We start from the raw sequence: 15426 nt of genomic DNA on the forward strand, positions 1-15426 counted from the left end.
GGGGGGGGTTACCTTGGTTGGTGATTGGCTAATGGTTACACAAGCCAAAAAATCGTTATGACATCATAAAGTGGCCCAAATCTGATCAGCTGACTTTCCGACAGGCTTTTATATAAATGGATCAGGACAAAAAGTGAGAGAATCTTTTTTCCTGAAGCTTTCAGAATCTCTTAACACAGAGGGGACACATGTTTATGTATAAAAGACATGAAAAAGTGGATTTTGTATAATAGGTGACCTTTAAGGAATACATAGTCCAGTTTCCCAGTGTGTGTGTACCTCTTTGGCAAGGCGGCGAGCTTCATAGTAGGGTCTCGCTTTCTCTATGCAGCCACCAAGCTGAGAGCTGTGAGCATTTAGCTTCCTGGCAGACTCGGTGAGGATTTTCCGGTACCCTGATCTAGCATCCTGGATGGTTAATGCATGAAAATGACAAGATTAGATTTACCTGAATGGAATGACTGATTAGATTCCACAAAGGAGTATGACTGCCGGTGTGCAATCAATTCACTTGGGCATTAAACCATTCAACTCATAAACATTTTCCATTTTAAGAGTTCTGACTTTTCCCAACCTTATTCTAAAAGATATTAAAACTAAATTATCATTTTGATGAACACTGTCTGGGTAGACTAATAAAATATTCAACAACAAAGACATTCAGAGATTCTAACTAATCCTACGGTGGTAGATTTCATATTTCTCATGAGTTTTGTTTAGTGAAAATCAAAGTGTTTTTATTCAAACTGTTTTCCATATTTTTCAGCCATGTATAGAAAGACTGAACAAGCGCCCCTAATTAGGTGGTAGAAATCTGCATTTTTACTTACATCCAACTGCAGCTCCAGTCTATTAATTTCTGCACTGGCTTCATTAAGATGCTCCAACTCATCCTGTGGGGAAAAGAAAAAAAAGTGCTGCTTTAGGCTCCAATGTATTAACCACTAGGGAATATAAATGGCTTAATCCTCCAACACATACAGTCTAGACTAAATTAGCTCCGGTTTATAGATCATGTTTTATCATCACATATAAATGTAACAACACTGATTTTATTTTAATGTAAATGTAAATGTAATGCAGGGGAGACACAAACAGGGAATTAAATTAACTTCACAGGTATGTTACGATTTGATATGTCGGCGCAATTGAATGACAGATAATCACCTTTGATCTGACAACCAGATTTACATGGATTATGGATTTAACAAAGGAAAGTCTGTGAACACTGAGATACATTTAAACAGGTTTAAATAGTAAACATACTTAAAATTCCTTTCTGTTGTTCTTAATCCTCGTTTTCAGTCATTGCACAGTATTGCATTTAAAATAACCATCTGTAGTGGTTGTTTGTCAAATTCCAGTGGCTTTATTAGCACTGCAATGGGAAGTGTGTTTGTAGCAGCATTCAAACAAAGCATTGCACATAATGTGAAAATGAATGAGTAAAGATTAAACAAATGTAAAAATCACAAAATAGCAAAAAAAAAGAGAGAAATTAACAGTAAAATATATACATATTGACAATTGACATTTTAAAAAGCCTAACCAGGGACAAGGTCTACAAATTAGCTACGTATAAAATAACCTTTACAGGCCTACACAATGCATAGCATGCAATGGATTTAAATGTTACAGTGGCAACCGGTACTGTCATTATCAAATGCCTATTTCAGACCCAGAGCTAAAACACCCTTTTTTCTACCTGTGTTCCTTGCTTATTCTGTTGCTGCTATGACAACGGAATTTCCTAACGGGGATTAATAAAGGTCCATATTTTCTTGTCTTACACCCTGGCTGATTCGTATGTAAACATAGTTAAAAACAACGCACAAAGACACATCAGGTTCTTCATACCTTGATCCTGGGGTCCAGTTCTTCCTCATAGGGGCTGTGTAATTGCTCCCCCACTCCTTTTTGTTTTTCGGTTTCCCCTTCCTCGCAGGTGTCTCTGGTCGAGGTCTCTATAGTTGTCCCATTAGTTTCGGGAGTTTTGACCTCCTCAGGCCCACCGGGACACCCCTCCTCCCTCCAGTCCCCGGTGTCTGACTCCCCGGACCCGGCGGGGCTCTCTCGCAAGTCGCCTGGCTCCATTCCAGGCCACACCGTTTCGCTAGCAGAGGCGTTAGCTAAGATTGCTTCCTGGTGGCTATACCACTAAATGCCAGGCCCTGTTAACAAGGGTTGTGTTATTCAGAACGGGTACATAAGAAACCAATTCCAGTGTAGGCGAATGTTGCAATCGGCCATATCACGGCACACCGAAACACGAACAGCTAGCCTAGCACGCTAGTAGGCTAACACTGCCAGTCAGAATATAACGGTTACTTTACAGCAAATAGTTGAGAACAAACGGCTAGCATGAGATGAAAAGTAAGAGGAGGCCCATCAGTATGTTCCCCCATTACATGAGGTGTGTCGTCCATCTCTTACCGGTTCTTCATTACTTTAGCTAGGCTAGCTAGCTAGCGGTTTCGGTCTCACATCATCATTAGAAATGAAGTAAACACTGAACAGAGGGAACCTAACGGCCGCGTGTATCAAGTTTTGGCCACGTCGGCGCCCGTAGAGAGACACGCACACACACGCGCACAAAAAAAAACTGAAACTAATTCCTGTGTTATGGAAATGTACACGTAAATTGTGGCAAGATATTTGTAGATGTCTTGGATAAGATCTGTACATTTGAACTTTTTGAGAAATAATATTTTCTAATCTACATTCATAAACCTACATTTTCTTTTAAAAGATCCTCACGTTTTAGTTTCTGTTAGAAAGAAATATAACTATGTGGGCCTCTTCACACAATAACAAATTATGAATTGAAAAATATCAAAACGGTAAGACTTTGCCCCGTGGTAACTTTTTAAAGCTTAATTGCTCTATAGTGTATTCACTTAACAAGTAAAATATATTTCCCCATTTTGTTCTCTATATGTTTGCACTCTTTCTAATCTACTGTAACTGCTGCAGAGACATTTCCCTCTGGACACAGTTTTATCTTATCTCAATATGAAAGGAAAACACTGTATTCTTTCTGTACAAGCTAACTCAATTTAACAACTTATTAAAAAGGCAAAATAGTAAATTGGGTTTTTTATTCCAAAAATATACAAACCCAGGTAACAAACCTGTAAGGTGTAATACATTGGAGAATCATTCAAGAAAATCAATTGACTAACTGATTTTCATATAAGACACAAAAATGAGAGTCAAATGTTAGATTATACTGCAGCTTTGACCAACACCATAAACAACCATACCACAGATTATATTTTCATATTCGTAACAGACATAAACAAGTCACATAGGCTACCATAAATTGCAAATAATTTAAAACAATAGTGGCATACTAGTTGATTGCATTGAATGCATTAATGAGTGTCATTTGCACATTTAGGAGCATATAAAAATAGATCTCTTGTGAATTACTGCAGACTCGTCTAAGGCTGTATCCTACACTGTAAGAAATATGTTTTCGTATAATGAAAAAGACCTGAGTAGCATTGGCAATAACCCCAACACCAAAAAGGGAGGAAATTCATTCTGCATCATTACAGACAATAATCAAAAGTATATATAATTACATCAAACATAAACTTTAGAGACATCAGTCTTTGGTCTGTAATGCTTCTCCCTCAGACATTCAGAGATCACAAAAAAGCTAATACGCATAAATGGATCATCAGCTCCAGCTGGGATCATACTTGGTCCATCCCGGAGGAGGGGCCAAGTAGATCCTTCGTCCTTTTGAGATGAAACTGACGACCCCTCTGTATCCTGTCCTTGGCACTCCAGACTTCAAGTCATCCATCACTCCCAGGTTTTTGGCCAGAATTTTGAAGCTGTCCTTACTCGAGTATTGAAGGCGGTAAGGCCCAGTTCCTTTTAGCTGCCCCTGCTTGACATCTTCATATGGAACTACAGGAGCTCTGTAAACTTCCTTCTCAAAATGTTCTCTGTACTTCTCCTCCTTTAAGTAACTCAGGTCTAACTTGGTGAAAGGCACAAATTCGGTGTTCAGTTTAATGTATCGCAGGTATTTGTCATAGAACTGACCCAGACTGACTCCTTTCCGGCCAAAGGTTAAAGTTCGTGAGATCTCCGGGCGTATACAGGCACGGCCTCGGCGCTGCTCTGGCTGACGCATCCAGTCGTCCCAGAATGACGCGGGCCACTTTGGCTCCAGCTCTTCCCACATCTCCCTGAGGAGCATCCAGCCCAGACCGGGAAAGAAGTCTGTCCTGTAGAGCAGGTTGGCGCTGCCTGGATCCACGTAGCCATCCCGGCCATTGTCATTCCAGGCCGACACACACCACAGAGTGGGGTCAGATTTTAGGAGTGGCAGCAAGGCTTGGAAGTACTCAAAGAAGTCTGGCGCCACCTAGAGTAGGAGATGAACAATTTAATGTCAGTGTAACATGCACTGTCAACAAGTGAGATCATCTGCTGTAAAGATATGCAACTTGATAGCTGTGAAAATAGAAAATATACTCGTTTTTTTAATATTGATATATGAAAGAATTAACATTTTAATATCACTATGAGCTTCTAAATTAACTGAAGCAATTTTAGGCACTAATTGATGATATGATTACCTCCAAGTCATCCTCTACAACCACAGCAGAGGAATGAGAGAGGGTCTTGAACACTTGGTTGAGAGCCCAGCGGTAATGCCTGGAGATTTTGTAGTAACCCTGGAACTTCTTGTGCTCTGGTCGCACAGCGATATCTGACAAGACCGGCTGTTTCAGATGGATCACTTGATTTCCATAAGAACGGATCACCTCAGCAGTTTCAGCGTGCCCACAGTCCTGACTCACGATGATTGGGAAAAGTTCTGCGGAAGGACGGAGCTCCAGGAGTTTGTCCAAGCAGCGCCTCACGGTGACCCTGTTACAGGCGATTACCAGGATAGGTATCACAAGCTGGTGTGGGACGACTACTTTTGGTGCGTTTTTGTTTGACGGATCCCACAGGGACTGCTGATTCTTGATCTGAAGCAGGATTTTTCTCTGCATTTCCAGCTCTGCTTCGAACGTGTCTGCCATTCGGAGCACATCTCCCACCATATCATTGGTGGGCCTTTCAGCCACATCTCTCTTCCCCTGGCCATGCTCCCCAGTCTGGCCCGATGGGGGTCTGCCCCACAGCAGAAGCACAAGTATGGCGTTCCAGGTGATAAACAGGAACGTACCACAAAGAATGAAAGAGCCTCGCTTGCGGATCATGGCACAGAAACTCAGAGGGAGGGAGGGGGTTTCAGTAGGACAGGGTTTGAATACAATGATGAGTCCTGGTTACAAACACTAGGAATAGGATATGGGAAGGGCAGCATGTGTATTAACACAAGCACATATTCAGAGATCTGGAGTCACACTTTGTTGGCTCACAATGAAGTTACTCTGGTTATTATGACACTTAATACAGTGTCAATGAGGGCAAAAAATGAAGAAATTTGATGAGGGACAGGTCTCATCTTGGGGTTGTGGTTCAGGCATATTCCTCAACTCTCATTATGCTCTTCTATCTGAAATTAGAAGAACACAGTGTACTAAGAAGAAAATAAAGGTTGCAATAACAAAGACAACAAAGAAGACGAGTGCAACAACATTGTGAAAGATCGAATGAAATCAGGAAATGTTAATGTGCATTTCGTAGGAAGTTGTTTCCAGTGAACTGGAGTGATGATTCACACAACTGTCTCTGATCGATTTCCTCTTATCACCTGTGGCTGACTCGCTTGATATACGCCACAAAACGGGTTTTATTAAGCCCGAAAATCAACTATGAACCACGACTTTGTACCTCGCTGTCCTCATTGGTCCTCGACAGACAGGTTATACCCGACTGACTGTAAATACTGTAGCTTGATAAGGAGCGTGTTGAAATTAGCCCTTACCCTCTGAGCGTGTCTTCTTTTAGTCGCCATTTCTTCGATGACAACCAGCAAATGTATACAACCGGAGACAAGAGGACAATGCGGAGCGGATGTGAAACTATTCTCTTGCTAGTTTCCCGGCTGTAAAAACAACTTAACACCACCTTTAGTTTCTGCTGTCTCTCACAAGACAGAAAGAGGCGGAGGAACAGGAGGAAAAGTAACACGACGACTTCCTGGGTAGAGAGCAGTAACGGGAAGTCCCGCCCCATCTGTCACCTTGAGAAATTACACAACACTTTGACGTCTGTGGAGCTAATTAGCAGCTTATTAAGAAACAGCAGGCTCTGATGTCTGTATGTTGTTTGTTTTCAATCGGTCTGTCGTCGAAATATGGTGATAAGAGATCCTAATGCAACAACACATTCGTTCTGCCTAGGCTGCAGAGAAGTGAGTGTAATTTGCATCAAGGGAAAATGAGGCAAATGTGCTTTGGTTCAATGCAGACACATGCTTTTCCCTGCTTAATGACACATACACAGCATCACTTTTCATATTTAAATATCTTGGGGTTTATTATGTTACACTCAGCTATCATAGGCCCACTTTAGAACAATTTCCAGGTACTTATATTCTACTTTTTACTCCACTCCACTACACTTAAATCAATACATTTACTGGTCACTTGCAACATTACCTGCGACATTTAGCTTTTTGTATTTTATTTGATATGTGTATAGTTTACTTCTTCTGCATTAGTTGCACATTGGTCTTGCAACATAATCGTGCACTATTTTATTTCTACTCTGTTTCTTATTGCACCATTTTTCATTTGTTTTTATTGTGTTATGTCTTATATTTATGTTGCATTGTAGGAGGAGCCCGGAACTAAAGATTTTCATTTCCATAACTACACTGTAGATTCGGATCATTAAAACAAACTATAAATGAATTAATAAAGGCATTAATTATAGGTGTATAGCCTATTACATCTGTGCAGTACCATATTATCATCTTTGTCTCAACCTTCAATCCGTCTTTTAAGTGTAGTCTTTTTAACTTAGTGATTAAATCATGTAGCCTACTGTTTCTTATTTATTATATATTGCTCGGTTTTTTATTGCGCTTGTTGTTGCATTCTCCCTTTGCTAACACTGCAAATGTCCCTGTAGTTGGACTCATAAAGGATATAAATTAAGAAATAAATGTTATCTTCTATAGTAAATTACATTCTTGGTGTAGCACTATGCAAGTGGCCTGTGATCTATTTTCAGTCCAACATATTTCACAGTGAAAAACCAAACAACCATGTTAAAAACCACAAGTGTATAAGTAGTAATAGATTTGTCTTACTCTGACTTAAATAAAACATTTTTTATTGTATTTGACTCTATTCCATTTGCAAAAAAAATAAGCTTTCTGTGCAAATCATCTAACAAAAAATAAAACAGTGCCGCATTTGAATATACTACAACAACCAGAAGGCCTTGAATACACACGCTGCATGTTTCCTCTAAACAGGTGGAATTATACAAATGTTTGACTTTTCCCTTGTGCTCACCATACTATTTTGTATATTTTTTGATAAAGCATACCTTTCCTTGTTCTAAAAGCTCTTATATCACTGGGTTGAAGTCCGAAATGTGCTCTGAACAACGTGAAAGCCAACTACAAGTCAGCAAATAGGGTTAGATCACAGTGTGTATTTGTTGTGCTGAGGCCTTGGACTCTCAGTCAGGTCTGTCCTCTGGGACCATTTGTCCAGAGCCGGAGTTGTCCTTGGAGGAGGTGATATCACTGGGACTGTGGTTATCTGTCTGAGAGAGGACATTTACTATCATTTCATATAGTCTTTAGAAATATAACATCATTTTAATCAAATGAATCTTATTAAATCCCATGACAGGCTCACCTGCAGGTCATTGCTTTTGATGTTTTGATGTAGTGCCTCATCAGGGATACTGCTGGACCTCCAAAACACTGCCAGCTTCAGTGACATAAATCCTGACACCAGAGCAGTGAAAGACAGGCATGGGCTCTTCAGTGTTGACCAGCCACTTAGCACAAAAGAATGTCCTGCATTTTCCATCAAACATGGAGACTTTATGAACACTTTCAAAACCCCAACTGGGAATTCACAAATGTCCTGAACAAATGCTATTTTACAAATATGTGAAGCACGTGTTTCGTATTTAATCGTTTGAATTATTGCAGAGCATTTTTCTATTCCAGGCAGATTACATGTCAGTCTTCGTGCCAGCTGACGCACCAGCGAGTTTTTGGCAACAGGCACATGTGAGAGCACGTCCCCTGCGGATTGCGAAAGTTTTGGGCGATTCAATTTATTATTTCCCCTTGTTTCTTCCTCTCTCAACACTTTACCAGCCACCCGGGGTGACTTGAACGCCACAGTCACGCTTCTTCCCCCCGAAACCCGTTGGAGGAAAGCCTCCCACGCTGACGGCTGGTTGGACTGGGCGCGCTTAGCTGGGCAGACGCCGGCGAGCCCGAGGCTGTACGCGGAGCTGGCAGGCCGCTTGGTCAGTGGATTCCTGGTCAAGATGTTACCCCGACACCGGAGAACAGCAGACAGGGCAGAGGCGGAGGGAGTGGAAGCCATGCTGGTCTATGTATCCACAACAGGCCGCTTCTGTTTCAAGACTTTCTCTGTTTGTCTTCTATACTGTTCAATCTCTATCCAAGCAGCCACATAACTCATAACGGTTAATATGCGTAAAGAGAGCAATAGAGGAGGGGAGGGGGGGGCTTTTCTGCTGTGGTGCACCCGACCATATTTGCCTCGATAGTCCGGGAGGGGGGCTCAGGTGGGTGTGTCTTTAGGCAATAGTGGGGAGAGCAACATAACACACAGTATAAACACTGTGTTACAACTACAAGTCCTAAATTCAAGTAATCTATTATCTTATCATACTTTATAGCCCACTTTATATTCAACAACCCAGAAGGAAAATGTGAGTGTTTATTTCACTGGCAACTTAACAGTTTTTACTTATACACAAGCTACATATAAGGGCCATTGCCTTGTTTTTTTCAGGCTTGTTAGCAATGTTACTTTATTTGGTTTCACAAAAAAGGATCACAAGGCCTTACGTTTTCAATTGGGTAGGCCTACTTCTAATTGTATACATCACTATGAAAATTGGATCCTGTATTTTTAAGTTTGCCTTTAAATTTCAGTGTTTGTTATAGACTTTGATGATTGACTTGTCTCTTGTTTTGTTTGTCCCACACCCAAAGTGATGTATGACAAGCTATAACATATTTAATTCTGCCAAAACTGTCAACAGCTGTCCCCTGAGTAATTATGTAACAAAAATGCCATGAACGTTAAGAATCTCAAAGCTGTCACACAGGTTTGTCAGTCAAAACAACCGAGAGCAACCACTGAGTAGAAATGTAGAATTCAAGCCACCCTGTACACGCGTCTGTTTACACACCACCAGAGGGTATTCAGTGTCTGAGGAAGACATACAGGTTCTGGAAACGCAATAGGAAACACCTCTGTTTTCACTTGATAGAGGGCAAAACGGACGAGTCATCATTATGCTACTCACAGAGAAGAACTAAAAAAGGTAGATTAGTTTATACAAATGAAGTATTCAAAAATATTTAGAGATGAGCTTTCAAAAGGTCAAATAGAACTTTATTGGATGATACCACGGGGAACACAAAAGTCCTTTCCTTTGAGAGGTCCTTTTTATATACAAATAAATAAACATTCACTGGCTGGCTATGTACAATGACTTGGCTCTTATTAAAAGTTGTAAGAACGAGAAAACCTGAACGAATATTGGCAATCAACTTGATGCAATCAAAAGATACTCAAGTATTTTCATCACAGCATTTAGTATATTTACAGATTAATAATCATCATGGACAGTTTCTTTACACTTTACACAGTTTAGAAAAGAGAGAGAGAAAAAAAAGAAGAAACATGCTGGCCCTGTTTGCCCTGTTTGTCCCATACAGCAACTTTGAGCCTGTGTGTCCTTAGTTTAAAAAAATGTTGCTACCCTTGTTTACGGCCTAAATGTGTCACTGTGCTTAGTTTCTTCTTTTTGCAAGAGGACAAAAAGAGGCAAAAATGTTCACAATCATTTCTGTGATATTCCAGCCCTTCACGTTAGTCTCATCTCTGCAGCTCGTATCCCCCCACTGACCCCCTTCAGGGTCCAGGCCCTGGATTGAGTTCACCTGGGGGACGGTGTGATGTGTGGTTCCCATTGTTTATGGCCAACCCTACATTCGGTATGATCACAAAGGCCAGAATCCCCACCAGCATGAGCGCCACAGTGATGGTGATGATGGACGCCACCACCACGTAGTAGCACTGGTCCGAGCGGAACAAACGGCGCAGACGACCTCTGACCCTGCTGGGAGGCCTGCCTACGTCCACCATAGTGGCGGGGGTTAATCCCTGCTCCAGAGCACTCAAGGGGAGGTCCCCACCTGCTGTCACCTGGCAACCTTGGCTCTTTTTAGGCAGGGTGAGGATCTTGGGTTTGATGGAGCTGTTGTGGGGACGGTTCTTCAGGAGCAGTTGTCCCTTTCTGCGTTTGAATCGGATGGACAGGATTCTCTGCATCTCTGGGGGGAGTTTGCCTATGATGTCCTGGTTGTTGCCCAGGCGGGGCAGGTCCTGGCCGTGGGGGAGCTCGGTCAGCTCTCGACACACTGGGCAGCACAGGGTCTTGAGCTCAGGGGAGGTGACGTTGATGCGAGCGAGACACTCCAGGCAGAAGGTGTGCCCGCACGCCAGCAGCTTGGGGGTCTTGAAGATATTATCATAGGAGCAGAAACACACAGCACACTCAGTGTCCTCCACATCATTTTCAGGGGGCTTCACCTTCCTCCCAATGCTCTCTCCCCCTTTTCTGTTTCGTCCCCGGGCTTCCTCACTCCTCCCCCGCCGCCTCCTCTCTCCCTGGTGCCTTTCTCGCTCTCTCCTCCTGCCTCTCTCCGCCCTATCCGAGTCAGAACTCCTGGATCTCCTCACCTTCGCAGGCTTCTCCTTCTTCCACATGTCCTCCTTGGTGTTCTTCCCTTTCTGGCCGAGTTTTGGTTTGACGTTGGGGACTGGTCTGTCCCCATTGCTCCCTTCGGGCCTGTGTCTCTCCCTCTCATCGCTCATGCTGGAGGGATTGTGTTAGAGGTTGAGTGACGGATGGAATCTGTGAAAGATAAAAAACGTGAATGAGTTTACTGGCTCAGAGAAACCCGCAGAGCAGGAAACAGACTTTAGGAATTTACCTGCACAACATTGCTGTTTCACGATGATGGCGCAATAATGCCTAATCTATTGCTATCTGACATCTCTGTTGTATTAAAGGGTTATCTGTAGATTTGATTCATTTATTTAACATGATAATGTGTCACCGTATTTGTTCAATAGGTTTTCCTGCCCAGAAGGAATCAGGAAACATAAGAACTGCAGAACACGAAGTTCTTCAGATAGTTAAAAGTAAATGGAGATATTTTACGACCCTGTTTTCTTAGTGGGTATTTATTCAGGTTTATACACAGTCTATGGTTGAAACCCATAAAGGTAAATTAAACGAAGCGTCATCTTTTTTGGAATGTCATCGTAAACATTCTATAAAACCCATCCATCTTACAAAGTTGTCATTAACTCAGTTTTTACCTTGCAGCTGGCACACAATTAACTATTGAGCAGCAGTTTTCCTTCAAATTAAACTAAATACATTTTGACGTATGCAACAACTTGACAACGTTTAATTGTAACCTGTAGTTTATTGAATATTCAGGATTTAAGGATCTTTAAAATAATTGACATTTGCCGGCTGAAACCAGCAGGCTAGCAGAGAAAAAAACGTTTGATGACAAAGAACAGAAAAGTAAATAATTTGACAGAATATATTACACACACACACACACTGACCTGCTGAGGTAGCTTAATGTCCGATCACCTTGAGATAATCTCACAAGTAGAATAATCCTTTCGGGTATCAGAGCATTGGAAACGTGCAAATCACCAAACTTCATTACAATAAAAACAACTTAAAGCTTTCCTCTGAAGTCTTTTGGTCTCCCTGCAGTGCCTGCTCTCCTGGTCTGATATGTTTCCTCTCATATCTTGTTTTCTAACTGTAACGCAGCACTGCCTCCTCTGAACACACCCCTTCTCTCCCTCTTCTGGTCGGACCAGTTGGACCAGCTGTAGTGAGCCGGTGCCTCTTTATTGTGTCGGTGTGTAGCATGTTTAGATAAGCAGGTCAGAGAGAACTCATGTGGGTCCACTCACCCAGCAGATCCCATGTGATACTGGCATATCACTTAGAGACTGCTCTGCATGTGACAGCTCCATTTGCTTTTAAAAAATACAAATCATTAATATTTCCCATTGTTTGTTGATGAGCAATTAAAATCAGAAAGGTGGTATGAAGGGTCACGTGGTTTATAATGCTTTATGTGACTTTATGTGCATCAAGAAAAACAGCAGCAAGTGTTTGGAAAATGTCACAGTCACTGCATAAAAAGACAAGGGTTCAGTACTTTCCACACTGCAGGTATCAGCGGCTCATACCTGCCATACCTCCAGCCGCTATTAACACTTTACTACCCAAACAAGAGCAGCTGCCTAGCTTAAGCCTTCATTTCTGCTCAAAACCAGTTACTCCCTTTCTATCTGAACCAAATGAATGACCGAGAATACACCCCGGCTGACAATGCAATGCATGAAAGTATTTAAATATAAACAGCAATAAGATTAACACACAAAACCGATTTGTTTGTTTTGTCACACAGCTCTCCCTCAAAACTGCTGTGTCACTCTTGAATTTTTACACCCGGCTGTCCGAGGCACACCAAACCCAGAAGAAATCTATATTTGTATTATATGAAGTATACATATGTCGAATTCATTTCAAGTGAAAACAATGGTAGTATTTCAAGCCATAAAAAAACTAGATGAAAGTATAACTTCTGTGAGAATTGGGAGTTTCTAAGCACAAATAGTGATTATTTAAAATATCTCTAATGAGCGTGAAGAGCCCCTGTGATCCATGATTTAGCCAGTATGACAAAATAATTGTAGAAGGCTATTTGAATGCAGCGTCTAAATATAACCTGTAAAAAAATAGAAGTAACTTCCTGGTGCAATGAAAAAGCAGAGGGAAAGCCGAGTTAGGGGATCTTGAAAGGTGAACGATGTGGTGACTAATTACAGAGCAGGGAAGCAACTGACAAAAATAAGTGGTTGTAAAACTTTATTGCTGTAGAAAAATGAAAATAAACAAGATAAGGAGCCTCACACATGTGTGATTTGGAAATTAGTCTTTTCAGTTTGGTGGAGGCTCCTCCAAAAACCCGTGTTGACAAAAAGTCAACAAAGAGTCTGGTGGCTGTTGAAAAGCACTCGGGAAACAAAGCAGCAGTCTTGCTCTTTAAGGGGGTGAAAAACCCTCCCAGTGAGTTGGGACCGCAGTTGCAATGCAGGAAACTCCAGGTGCTTAAATGTTTCCTTGTGGTTGGTTTATGATTAAACCAGCCTCTGTCTGTGACCCACCCTCTGCTCCTCATGTGTGTTTAAGCTACACATTTAGTACAAAATGTCATCTCCAGTCACAGAAGAAAACAATTGAAGACAAACAGGTGGAGACAGGCTAGAACAATAGACTGTAGCTGACACTACATTTTCCAAACTTTTCCTCATTTCATTTTATGAAATTTCCAATAGTAATTTTGTCTGCCCTGAGAGAGGGTGGGAGTGTTCCCCCCCCCCCGCTCTTTTGATTTTCACCATCTGTCCCCTGAGCTTCGGGCCTCTCTTCAGCCCAGCTCCTCTTTAGCTTTCCCCTGCTTGCGAGGCATCTTCTTGCTGCTGCTGTCCTCCAGCTCTTTGCTCTTGTAGTAGTGAGGAGCCACTTCAAGAAGCCAGCTGCTGTCTATCTCAATAACCTACATGCAGGAAGAGAGAGAGAGAGTATATCAAATACAGGGAGGAAAACATTGAACACTTCCTCATTAAAGTGCTGTCTCATTCATACAAGCAGCTTTCTGTCCAGGACGTCACACTGGACTCATTGAAAGGTGTCTATGTTATTTGCATTTTTTTAAATATCTTTTTCTGTGGTTCATCATGACTGTCATTAGGGGTGGGGGAAATGATAGATACAGCATAGTATTGCGATACTTTGCGTGGCGATATTGTTTAGATACACGGATGCCAAGTATCGATATTTTCATTATATAAACTATTCATATTGCAAATCCAAATTAGCTTGGCAAAGCTACCGTCAAATTCTGAGCGAGAAAATAACTCAATCAATCACCTACTTGATGTGGAAAGACCTGCGTCCATACAGCGTTGTGACAACGAAAGCTTTTGCCCCTCCAGGTTAGACTTGCTCCAACTCTGCCTGTTTTTAAAAACCCACTTCTTTTCCCTGGCTTTTACAGGCCAGGTGACACTTGTGCTTTTAAATGTGGGTTTTTATCTTACTAGTGTTTTGTATTGTTTTTACGTCATGTAGGAAAGTTTCTCAGTCTATGGCTTCTGATCTGGTTTCATTGTCTCGTGTTTTACATTTGTTTGATGTCCTGTCTGTTTTTATGTATTTATTAGGGCCGGGACTTTAACGCGTTAATTAAGATTAATTAATTACACAAACGTTAACGCGTTAAAAAAATTAACGCATTTTAATCGCACTTATTTTTGCCCTGCGGAACGTTTCTCACTGGATGAGTTTCAGGCGTACCGATTATACTGGAGCACCAACTAACGTTCATGACTTCAGAGAACAACAAACCACAGTGAACAATAGTCAAACATGAACGAAGAAGCTGATGAGACCGCTTTGGTTGGCCCCGTGGATGGGACATTTTGTTTTAAAAACGGACGGATGGAAACGTCGATAAGAACACGGTTGTATGCAAATTATGCAAAAAGGAATTCGCATTTCAACGCAGCACATCAAGCCTCAAGTATCACCTCAATGCAAAACATATAGCAGCTAGCGTGGACGTTAGCCCGACTCCGAGTACAAGGACCCACACCATAGTTGCCCTCAGAAATCGGGAGCATTTCAAAATGCAAAAAAAGGGGGGGGGGGTGCTAGTGGATCGCCGAAGCTGTTAGATTAACATTAACATGCTTATTGTAGTTTTAAGTGCACTGCCTTGCGGCCTGTAGCACCGTCCTTGATGGACTGGACCTGCATTTTACAGGAAAGGAGTGAGCCAGTAGAGTAGTTGTCGATTCTTTTATCTGTTTTCTGTGAATATCTGCCTCAGCCTCTCAGACTTTGAGTTGCGCGCGCTACTAAAGAGACGTGTTACCATGGAAACCAAACAATGGTGTAGCTGTATTAAAGTCCGAGTGGAAACAGTCGTGTGTAAATCTGATTTTGTCAGAAATCGGGAGAAATGCGGGAGAAATATGACCCCGGGAGGAAACCGGGAGAGGGCAATGAAATCGGGAGTCCCTGCGAAAATCGGGAGGGTTGACAAGTATGACCCACACCCAACCCACACTCAACCAGATGACTGGTTTTAGGGCCAGGATA

At 41.9% G+C, this 15426-nt stretch overlaps 3 protein-coding genes across 4 annotated transcripts in view; all 3 read right to left on the reverse strand.

The window, feature by feature from the left end:
- LOC104964842 (SH3 domain-binding protein 5-like) overlaps positions 1–2546 on the reverse strand; it is an 8051-nt gene extending 5505 nt beyond the window's left edge. Inside the window, exons 1-4 of one of the 2 annotated variants that reach the window (XM_010793728.1) lie at positions 2434–2546; positions 1858–2171; positions 831–893; positions 280–408 (exon numbers count right to left, since the gene is read on the reverse strand). In XM_010793728.1, the coding sequence (XP_010792030.1) occupies positions 280–408; positions 831–893; positions 1858–2094 (429 nt within the window). In that variant the 5' untranslated portion in view covers positions 2095–2171; positions 2434–2546. Of the gene's footprint in view, positions 1–279; positions 409–830; positions 894–1857 lie in introns of both variants that reach the window. The other variant, XM_010793727.1, reaches the window with a different exon arrangement.
- Positions 2547–3079: 533 nt separating this feature from the next.
- mgat1a (alpha-1,3-mannosyl-glycoprotein 2-beta-N-acetylglucosaminyltransferase a) lies at positions 3080–6101 on the reverse strand. The gene is made up of 3 exons (XM_010793730.1): positions 5903–6101; positions 4599–5530; positions 3080–4384 (listed from the first exon to the last, which is right to left on the reverse strand). Exons 2-3 carry the CDS (start codon positions 5229–5231, stop codon positions 3686–3688), a joined length of 1332 nt encoding a protein of 443 aa, XP_010792032.1. The 5' UTR covers positions 5232–5530; positions 5903–6101; the 3' UTR covers positions 3080–3685.
- A 3452-nt stretch (positions 6102–9553) lies between these two features.
- On the reverse strand, positions 9554–11985 carry rnf183 (ring finger protein 183). Its single transcript, XM_010793731.1, has 2 exons — positions 11802–11985; positions 9554–11073 (listed from the first exon to the last, which is right to left on the reverse strand). Exon 2 carries the CDS (start codon positions 11031–11033, stop codon positions 10068–10070), a length of 966 nt encoding a protein of 321 aa, XP_010792033.1. The 5' UTR covers positions 11034–11073; positions 11802–11985; the 3' UTR covers positions 9554–10067.
- Positions 11986–15426: the final 3441 nt, after the last annotated feature.

Source organism: Notothenia coriiceps, unplaced genomic scaffold, assembly GCF_000735185.1.
Source record: "Notothenia coriiceps isolate Sejong01 unplaced genomic scaffold, NC01 NC01_scaffold00037244, whole genome shotgun sequence".
Taxonomy (NCBI): domain Eukaryota; kingdom Metazoa; phylum Chordata; class Actinopteri; order Perciformes; family Nototheniidae; genus Notothenia; species Notothenia coriiceps.